Source organism: Eptatretus burgeri, chromosome 14 (assembly GCF_056783735.1).
Source record: "Eptatretus burgeri isolate ZD-2024b chromosome 14, Ebu_testis_v1, whole genome shotgun sequence".
NCBI classification, from domain to species: Eukaryota; Metazoa; Chordata; class Myxini; order Myxiniformes; family Myxinidae; genus Eptatretus; species Eptatretus burgeri.
In genome coordinates, this window is record NC_140974.1 from 57,827,288 (window position 1) to 57,837,821 (window position 10,534).

The 10,534-nt window shown below is 46.2% G+C and overlaps 1 protein-coding gene across 5 annotated transcripts in view; it reads right to left on the minus strand.

Moving 5' to 3' along the window:
* The window catches only part of TRAPPC9 (trafficking protein particle complex subunit 9), a 131,025-nt gene extending 124,337 nt beyond the window's left edge, over positions 1-6,688 (minus strand). For 2 of the 5 annotated variants that reach the window (XM_085855025.1, XM_085855022.1), the window contains exons 1-2: positions 6,235-6,685; positions 4,247-4,853 (exon numbers count right to left, since the gene is read on the minus strand). In XM_085855025.1, coding sequence (XP_085711151.1) covers positions 4,247-4,830 — 584 coding nt within the window. In that variant the 5' untranslated portion in view covers positions 4,831-4,853; positions 6,235-6,685. Of the gene's footprint in view, positions 1-4,246; positions 4,854-6,164 lie in introns of all 5 variants that reach the window. The other 3 variants (XM_085855026.1, XM_085855024.1, XM_085855023.1) reach the window with 3 other exon arrangements.
* Positions 6,689-10,534: the final 3,846 nt, after the last annotated feature.

Sequence of the window (10,534 nt, forward strand, 5' to 3'; positions counted from 1 at the left end):
GGTACTCAGTTCCCAATCCACTGGAATGCGGCCTTCTTTCACCACCAGATTACAGATCTCTGTCATTCTCTTCACATCCCAACTTCCCGCTGCCTTAACATATCTCCCACAACTCCCGTCGGCCCTCCTGCTTTTCTACTCTTCATTGCTCTTATAGCTTCCTCAACTTCCTTCTCAGTTATCTTCTCTGCTGGTCCTAAAACCGGGCTACTCTCGATGTTTCTATCCCATTCATTTTCTACATTCAACAGCCTTTCCATATATCTCTTCCATTTTCCTTTAATTCCATCTGAATCCACAACAATTTGCCCCACTTCATCCTTCAAGCAACTCACCCTCGTCACATCAAACCTCTCTCTCGCTATCTGCTTTGCAATCCTGAATACCGCTCTCTTACCCTCCTCCGAATCCAAGCGTTCTCCAAACATTTTCCTATGGGCCTCCTGCGCCTCTGCAACCTCTTTCTTTGCAGCCTTCTTGGCTACCTTATAACTTTCATGTGCAGCCTCTTCTTCCACCGTACCCTTTGCCTTTTGCCATTCCTTGAACTTCTTCCTCTTCTCTTCAATCGTCTTTCCAACTTCATCATCCCACCACCATGTTTCCGAGTGCCTCGGTGGTCCTTTTGTCCATCCACATACCTCACCAACGGCTCCCAATAGACTAGCTTTCATTGACATCCAACCACTTTCAAGCTCAACCACATCATCTTCAACCATACTCAGCCTCTCTCTTAATGCTTCCTTCACTGTCGCCTCTTTCAACCTCCACACCTTCATCCTCGGTTGGTACTTCACCCGCCGAATTCTCCGCGCACCTTTCCCCCTTATATCGCAGACAACCAGGTGGTGCTGCGAAACAGTCTCCTCCCCTGGGATCACCTTTGTGTCCCGGAGGTTTCCCCTATCTTGCTGACACACCATCAGGTAGTCAATGGTTGTCGTCAACCCACCTGACGTGTAAGTAATAAGCTTATTATTCGCTTTCTGGAATTGAGTATTACAGAGCAACAAATCAGCTCCATCAGCAAACTCCAAGATCCTTTCACCTTCTCCATTTCTCACACCATATCCATAACCCCCATGGACTCCCTCAAAACCATCTGGACTCCTTCCCACATGTCCATTCAAGTCTCCTCCAACCACAACAACTTCCTCATCTTTCACATTTTCCATCAACTTCTCCATCGCACACCAGAACATGTTCTTCTCTTCATCGCTTCGACCGACCTGCGGGGCATATCCCGAGATGACGTTCACCAAGAGATTTCCGATCACGATTCTCACCATCATCAACCTTTCACTCACTCTAGTCACACTCACTACACTGTCTACAAACTCCTCAGAAAACATTACACCAACACCATGCACGCCTTCCGGGCACCCTTGCCACATAAACTTGTACTTCTGCCCCTGCCTTCCCTTCACCATTCTCACACCACTTCCCTTCCACCGTGTCTCCTGCACACAACATATGTCCACTCTTCTTCTGACCAATGTTTCAACCACTTCTCCAGATCTCCCTGTCATTGTCCCTACATTCCATGTACCAAACCTCAGAAACCGATCTCCACGTGGGGCATCAGACGATTGGTCATCATAAATGGAAAAATTTCCTCCCTTGTTTCGATCGGGTTCCCCACCTTGAGTTTTAACGAGAGGGGGTGAGGACCCCCACGGGGTACTTCGGGCTGTACCCTGCCCATCAGTTGTACTCATCATGGTTTCCTTTTGAGGCGATGTTTTTATGGCCGGATGCCCTTCCTGACGCCAACCCTTTTAGTCGCCTTTTACGACACGCAGGGATACGGTGTACCTATTCTGACCGGGGTACACACCGGGGATATAGAACATGGCGGTTAAAAATAAAATGTTGCTGTTTGGGCACATTTTATGGCCCTGGTACTGTTGCGGAAATGGTCCCTTAGTGGGTTATTAAATATAGGATTAGCCCAGATCCCCCCTTAAATGCATGTTTAGCCAGGTTGTTTGCTAATCGGAGGTTACATGTGTGTCGGGAGGTGTAGCAGGCTGTCCAGTGCCCATATGGTGGTGGTGTATTAAGAGGCGCCTTCTTTTTTCCTTCCCCCCCTTCTAAACGAGCCCCCACCCAGCACCCTGACAGTCACTCAGCAAGACGTGTCAGCAACCCATTGGCGGAGATCTGCAGCAAACTGGAACGATGGACCAATCACGGGTCCCAGAGGTGGTCCAAAAGGCCCATCCCGAAAGGCAAGGGAGGAACTGCTTTGTGCGGTCTGTCTGCGATCTGCGTTAATGAGGAGTGGCTTGGTCGGCTGTTCCTCCTCGGCCATGGATCCAGCATGCAGATCATCCACAGATTCATCCTGAATCCAACCACGGGGCCTCTGACTGTCCTTGCTCCCTGCGCGGCTGGGCCATGTCTTTTGATCCCGTCGATCCGCCTGCAGAGCCCAACACTCAGATTTGCCCTGGTCTGATATAGAGGCCAGGCCTGGATTCACATACTGGACCTTGTGAAAAACCAGCTGGAATACACCATAGATATTTCGCTCCTGTGCCGTCGACCTTACAGGGGCTAGACGTGCCGAGGCTGGTGCGTGAGCGGTGCCGACAAAAGGACGTCGTCGCCGCCATCTTGCCACGCGGCATGCGCGAGCGGTGCCGATAGGAGTACGAGCGCCATTTTGCCACGCTGCATGCCGAGCTGGGCGCTCGAATCCAACACCATCGGCTTGTTACGAGCCGCAGTCGTGCCTTCGACACTTTTCCTCTCATCGATGAGGCACCACCATGTACTCCGTGTCTTGTCTGCATGTTGTCCAGGCCTAAGGTTTATTTTGCTAGGGCTTCCTTCAAAACCCGTATCCATGGCTCCCTAGGTAAGAGCGGGTTATAGATTAATTATAACGTTCGTGAATGCTTTGCTTGTGTCGTGCTCCCCGATATGTCCCCAATAAATCTGGCTGATTTATACGAGATTTGCCACCTTGAATTTTTTCGTGCCGCGCTGAGGAACAATCGCTCGATTTGTATGTAAAACCATACTGGTTACGGACTCTGGCAGACTTCGCTCGGTCTCTGACAAACCCAGTCTGTAGCCGGGGTGTATATCCCCAACTGGCAAGGCACAGGGATACTTTGGTATCGTGATCTGAGGCGTGTGCCGAACTAGCCAGCGTTATAACCCCTGAGACGGTGGTGCTGTTAAGTGACGCCGAATCTTCAACAGTACACTGCCTACCCTCCCCACATGCTGCCAGTGCCTTCCCTCCCCCTCCCCTCATGTGGTCTTCCATTCCCCTGACCATCACCATTCCCTCCCCCACTCTCTTCCACACAGTGCCTCTAGTTTCCTTCCTGCTGCCTTCTCCCCCTCATGCTGCCCCCGTTCCCCCTATCGCACTGCCTTCCCTTCCCACACCGCTCACTCTCCCTCTCCCTCTCCCTCCTCACTACCCCTCCTTCCTGTCCCACCCCCATTCCTGTCCCCCCCCCCTAGTATTCCTGTTAGCAAAGCAATGGGTGGTATTTGTGAGTAAATTATAAATCAAGAGGTAGTACAGGTATTCAGTTAGATCTCATCTGTAATGTAGTGTTCAATTTTGGTTACATCTGAGGAAGGACATACCTGCTACAGAAAGGGTTCAGCGTTAATTTCATCGAGTTCTGCCCTGAATCGACCTAGTAGCTCGATGAGGAAGAGCTGAAGGAGGCAGGGCTTTATACATTAGAATGGAGACGGTTACGAGGGGATATGATAATGTTTGGGATAATGAAGGGTAGAAACAAAATAAGTGCAGAAGAGGTTTTCAGTACAATAGGGAACATAGCCTGAGAATAAAGAAGATGAGAGTTTAAAAAAAAAAAACACAATCAGGTGAGGGATTTTCACTCAGAGAGTACTTGATGCATGGGATGGTCTCCCTTGTCAGGTAGTTGCAGCAGAAACCGTAGATGGTATAAAATTATTCATTCCTCACCTACAACCTTCATCTTCCGCAAGAAAGGTAAATAAAGAAAATCCTGCTGACATCCCTGTATCCCCCACCCTTCCAAACACTCACACTGGACACCCCCTCCACTCCAACAAAATAATGCAGATTAAATTGCATATTGAATGAATGTGGCAATGATAAAAGCAGTCATGATGGACCAAATGACCTCCTGTGTATATCACAAATATCTCAGGAATCAGAATCAATGAAACCATCCAAGTGACTGTTTCATAATATAGTGACAAGAACAGTAAGTGTCATGCTCACCTGCTGTCAGTGTCCAGGCCCACGAAGTCCTTCTTCTCAAATGGTACACAGAGCAGTGGCATCTTGTCTCCAGCCTTCTCACTAGCACGATCCAACCGCTTCGACTCGAGCACAATGAAAAGCGAGGAGGTAAACTCCTCCACAGTCCGGGTAATACCGCCCAACTGTTCGTAATCGCTGACAAAGTCTACATCCGTGCGGTTCTGATCCACAACCTCTCCAGTCAGGCCAAACACAAACATTCGCCAGTTGTACAGAGATGTTCCGTACTCCCCCCTGAGCCCATCAAAACTCTCAAATATCTGAGACAGTTCCTGGGAGTCGCAGCTCTCCGCCACGGCTATGAGGCCCACGACGCGACGGTGAGCCTGGAAGTCTCCCCAATCGTTGTTCTCAGGAGGGTAGTACTGCTTGTAGCGAATCCAAGTGGCTCGATGAGATTCCTGCAGGGTTGCTTGCTCAACTGATGAAATCTTATCGAAGACGCACGAGAAATTGCCCTTCGAGATGGAGCCCAGGGGTTTGACCACCACCAGCAAGCACTGATGGTCCTCAGCACATTGTGTGTAATCCGGGTCAGTCATAGTTACCTGTGACCGAGGAACAGCTGTGGAACGGAAAAGTGTGCGAGTCACTTTGGGAACGGGATGGTGCTGGTCAAACATCTACTCAGCTTAACTCCAAGGAACTTCTTCACAAAAACCCGAGTGATGGAACAAGGTCTTATTATTATTATTATTATTATTATTTCATATGCAGTCTGTCACTGCTGGTTGCATCATTGCTGGGAGCGCGGCTGTGCCGCTGATGCAGTGCCGCTATTTCCAATTGCTGGTACTCATTTTGCCGACCTCGGAGGACCACAAGCCGAGTCAACCCACCTGGTGTTATTTAATGGCCAGACAGGGGCCTCGAATTCGAGATCCTAAAATTTTAAGCCAGCCACCTTAACCGTTAAAGCAACACCCGGCTTACATTGGAACAAGGTATTGCACAGCATACAGCAAAGGGCAGCAGAGAGACATAGTGAAAGCAGGGTGGAAGGGTACAGGTGGACAACAAGCAGCAGCAGCAGCAGCAGCAGCAGCAGCAGCAGCAGCAGCAGCAGCAGCAGCAGCAGCAGCAGCAGCAGCAGCAGCAGCAGCAGCAGCAGCAGCAGCAGCAGCAGCAGCAGCAGCAGCAGCAGCAGCAGCAGCAGCAGCAGCCTGGTGTTTAGGGTGGCAGCTTGGGATCCTAAGGTCCTGAGTTCAAGCCCCGTTGGGCCGCTGAATTAATACACCAGGAGGTTGACTCAACCTGTCATCCTTCCGGTTGGCAAAATGAGTACCAGTGCACTGTTAAGGGGGACACTGCATCAGCAGCAAAGCCGCGTCCCAACCAGTGATGCAACCAGCAGCCACAGGCTGCACTCCATAGAGTAGGAGTAGTAGTAGTAGTAGTAGTAGTAGTAGTAGTAGTAGTAGTAGTAGTAGTAGTACGAAAGCTGAAGGCCGAAGAGGATGTCGAAATGCATGGTGGACAGCATGAAGTGGAAAGAAAGCGAGACCTCGACAAGAACAGAACTAACTCTTGCAACTACAGTACAAAGGAAAACACTTTCGTAACTTGTAAAGATTAAAATTTTAAAAGTACAAGTCATTGAGTGGATTACAAATAAAATCACCAAAGTTACTATTTACTCCCACCGTTAACAACAAAAAAAACATTCCGCGTTTATTTCAACTTGCAATATGCTTATTCGACCGAAACAATAAAAATAACTAAAAAGAATTCCGAGAATACAAAACAAACACAGTTCGCGTGCGGACGGCGGCCGCGGCCTAGTGAGGCCTACAAGACCCGCACGACTCCGCTGTTTCCTTGAATCGCGGGAGAAGGAAGTGCGCCCCGAGCTGGACGGCACACTAGCACCACTCACCGACCGATCGCGCCCAAAACGGCCGTCACCTCATCTCATCAGTAGAGCTTCGCTGCGGTCAAGCACCCACCTCAGAACCGCAAACGGTCATGATGAACCAGCTCGTACAGCCGCGCCATTAACTCTGAAGATTAAATAAAACACCCCCCAAAAAAAGAAGCAGCAACGTCCGATGGTCATCCGGGTTAACTGAGATTTAAAGAATGCATGGCTACTGCGTAACCACGGAACAGCCGCACATTTCACCGCGAAACTCCACACCGTTGGGGTTTAGCGCCTCAGTTTCGCCCCATTAACCGGATATTTTGGACTTGGAATGAAACTCTCAAGCTCCTTCAATGAACTGCACGGATTTGGAGATGAGGAAATTGTTTGCTCGTCTCTTCTTCCTTGAGTGTTTAGTTATTCTTCTTCTTCATATTCAGCTTTATTCTTCTTCTTCTACATATCCAGCTGTATTCTTCTTCTAATTCTTCTTCTTCTTCTTCTTCTTCTTCGTCTTCAGCTATCCTCTTCTTCTTCTTCTTCGTCTTCAGCTATCCTCTTCTTCTTCTTCTTCGTCTTCAGCTATTCCTCTTCTTCTTCTTAATATTCAGCTATTCCTCTTCCTCTTCTTCATATTCAGCTGTTCTTCGATTGTTCTTCCTTTAATCTTCATTGTATGTTGAAGATCGTGTAACAAATTTAATATGTAAATCATATAATACGAAGCTGCATTTTCGCTCACACGATTCCCATCGAATGAGCGACCTTCAAGCCATAAATCCGTCGATTTATTACGTACTGCATTGAGTTGTGGTGAAGATGCTTTTTGACTCCATTGAGCGTACATAATAAATGCACGAGGTGCAATAACTGCACGTGAGAACTTCCATCCGACGAGTCAAGTTCAGATGGGATCATGGGACGATCAGTTGCCACCATTAAATAATTTTCATGACCAATATACCGCAGGAGGATAATAACCAGAATGGCTTGTTTGGGATTCCCATCTGAAAATAGCACATATTAATGTTCAAGGGTACTGATTGGTCCAGCCGTGCAGGAACTTCCAGGTAAAAATCCCAAATACTGGGTGAATTTGTCCAACATGTGAAAATGTTGATTTTCCTCCTGTTGTCTGAAGTACGAAGAAGGAAATATAGGAGAGAAGACCAATTAGACCATCATGCCTGTGCTATACCCTATTTGCTATACCGTGTGCTATACCCTATTTGCTATACCGTGTGCTATACCCTATTTGCTATACCGTGTGCTATACCCTATTTGCTATACCGTGTGCTATACCCTATTTGCTATACCGTGTGCTATACCCTATTTGCTATACCGTGTGCTATACCCTATTTGCTATACCGTGTGCTATACCCTATTTGCTATACCGTGTGCTATACCCTATTTGCTATACCGTGTGCTATACCCTATTTGCTATACCGTGTGCTATACCCTATTTGCTATACCGTGTGCTAATACCCTATTTGCTATACCGTGTGCTAATACCCTATTTGCTATACCCTATTTGCTATACCGTGTGCTATACCCTATTTGCTGTACCGTGTGCTAATACCCTATTTGCTATACCCTATTTGCTGTACCGTGTGCTAATACCCTATTTGCTATACCCTATTTGCTGTACCGTGTGCTAATACCCTATTTGCTATACTGTGTGCTAATACCCTATTTGCTATACCCTATTTGCTATACCGTGTGCTATACCCTATTTGCTATACCTGTGCTATACCCTATTTGCTATACCGTGTGCTATACCCTATTTGCTATACCGTGTGCTATACCCTATTTGCTATACCGTGTGCTATACCCTATTTGCTGTACCGTGTGCTAATACCCTATTTGCTATACCCTATTTGCTATACCTGTGCTATACCCTATTTGCTATACCGTGTGCTATACCCTATTTGCTATACCGTGTGCTATACCCTATTTGCTATACCGTGTGCTATACCCTATTTGCTGTACCGTGTGCTAATACCCTATTTGCTATACCCTATTTGCTGTACCGTGTGCTAATACCCTATTTGCTATACTGTGTGCTAATACCCTATTTGCTATACCCTATTTGCTATACCGTGTGCTATACCCTATTTGCTATACCTGTGCTATACCCTATTTGCTATACCGTGTGCTATACCCTATTTGCTATACCGTGTGCTATACCCTATTTGCTATACCGTGTGCTATACCCTATTTGCTATACCGTGTGCTATACCCTATTTGCTATACCGTGTGCTATACTCTATTTGCTATACCGTGTGCTAATACCCTATTTGCTATACCCTGTGCTAATACCCTATTTGCTATATCCTGTGCTATACTCTATTTGCTATACCGTGTGCTATACCCTATTTGCTATACCGTGTGCTATACCCTATTTGCTATACCGTGTGCTATACCCTATTTGCTATACCCTATTTGCTATACCGTGTGCTATACCCTATTTGCTATACCCTATTTGCTATACCCTATTTGCTATACCGTGTGCTATACCCTATTTGCTATACCCTATTTGCTATACCGTGTGCTATACCCTATTTGCTATACCCTATTTGCTATACTGTGTGCTAATACCCTATTTGCTATACCCTATTTGCTATACCGTGTGCTATACCCTATTTGCTATACCTGTGCTATACCGTGTGCTATACCCTATTTGCTATACCGTGTGCTATACCCTATTTGCTATACCGTGTGCTATACCCTATTTGCTATACCGTGTGCTATACCCTATTTGCTATACCGTGTGCTATACCCTATTTGCTATACCGTGTGCTATACTCTATTTGCTATACCGTGTGCTAATACCCTATTTGCTATACCCTGTGCTAATACCCTATTTGCTATATCCTGTGCTATACTCTATTTGCTATACCGTGTGCTATACCCTATTTGCTATACCGTGTGCTATACCCTATTTGCTATACCGTGTGCTATACCCTATTTGCTATACCCTATTTGCTATACCGTGTGCTATACCCTATTTGCTATACCGTGTGCTATACCCTATTTGCTATACCGTGTGCTATACTCTATTTGCTATACCGTGTGCTAATACCCTATTTGCTATACCCTGTGCTAATACCCTATTTGCTATATCCTGTGCTATACTCTATTTGCTATACCCTGTGCTAATACCCTATTTGCTATATCCTGTGCTATACTCTATTTGCTATACCGTGTGCTATACCCTATTTGCTATACCGTGTGCTATACCCTATTTGCTATACCGTGTGCTATACCCTATTTGCTATACCCTATTTGCTATACCGTGTGCTATACCCTATTTGCTATACCGTGTGCTATACCCTATTTGCTATACCGTGTGCTAATACCCTATTTGCTATACCGTGTGCTATACTCTATTTGCTATACCGTGTGCTATTACCTATTTGCTATACCCTGTGCTATACCCTATTTGCTATACCCTGTGCTTTCCCCTATTTGCTATACCGTGTGCTATACCTTATTTGCTATACCGTGTGCTAATACCCTATTTGCTATACCCTGTGCTATACCGTGTGCTATACCCTATTTGCTATACCCTGTGCTATACCGTGTGCTATACCCTATTTGCTATACCCTGTGCTATACTCTATTTGCTTCCCGTGTGCTGTACCCTATTTGCTATACCGTGTGCTATACCCTATTTGCTATACCGTGTGCTAATACCCTATTTGCTATAGCCTATTTGCTATACCGTGTGCTAATACCCTATTTGCTGTACCGTGTGCTAATACCCTATTTGCGACACCGTGTGCTAATACCCTATTTGCTATACCCTGTGCTATACCCTATTTGCTATACCGTGTGCTATCCTCTATTTGCTATACCGTGTGCTAATACCCTATTTGCTATAGCCTATTTGCTATACCGTGTGCTAATACCCTATTTGCTGTACCGTGTGCTAATACCCTATTTGCTTTTCCCTATTTGCTATACCGTGTGCTTATACCCTATTTGCTGTACCGTGTGCTAATACCCTATTTGCTATACTGTGTGCTAATACCCTATTTGCTATACCCTATTTGCTATACCGTGTGCTATACCCTATTTGCTATACCTGTGCTACACCGTGTGCTATACCCTATTTGCTATACCGTGTGCTATACCCTATTTGCTATACCGTGTGCTATACCCTATTTGCTATACCGTGTGCTATACTCTATTTGCTATACCGTGTGCTAATACCCTATTTGCTATACCCTGTGCTAATACCCTATTTGCTATATCCTGTGCTATACTCTATTTGCTATACCGTGTGCTATACCCTATTTGCTATACCGTGTGCTATACCCTGTGCTATACTCTATTTGCTATACCCTGTGCTATACTCTATTTGCTATACCGTGTGCTATACC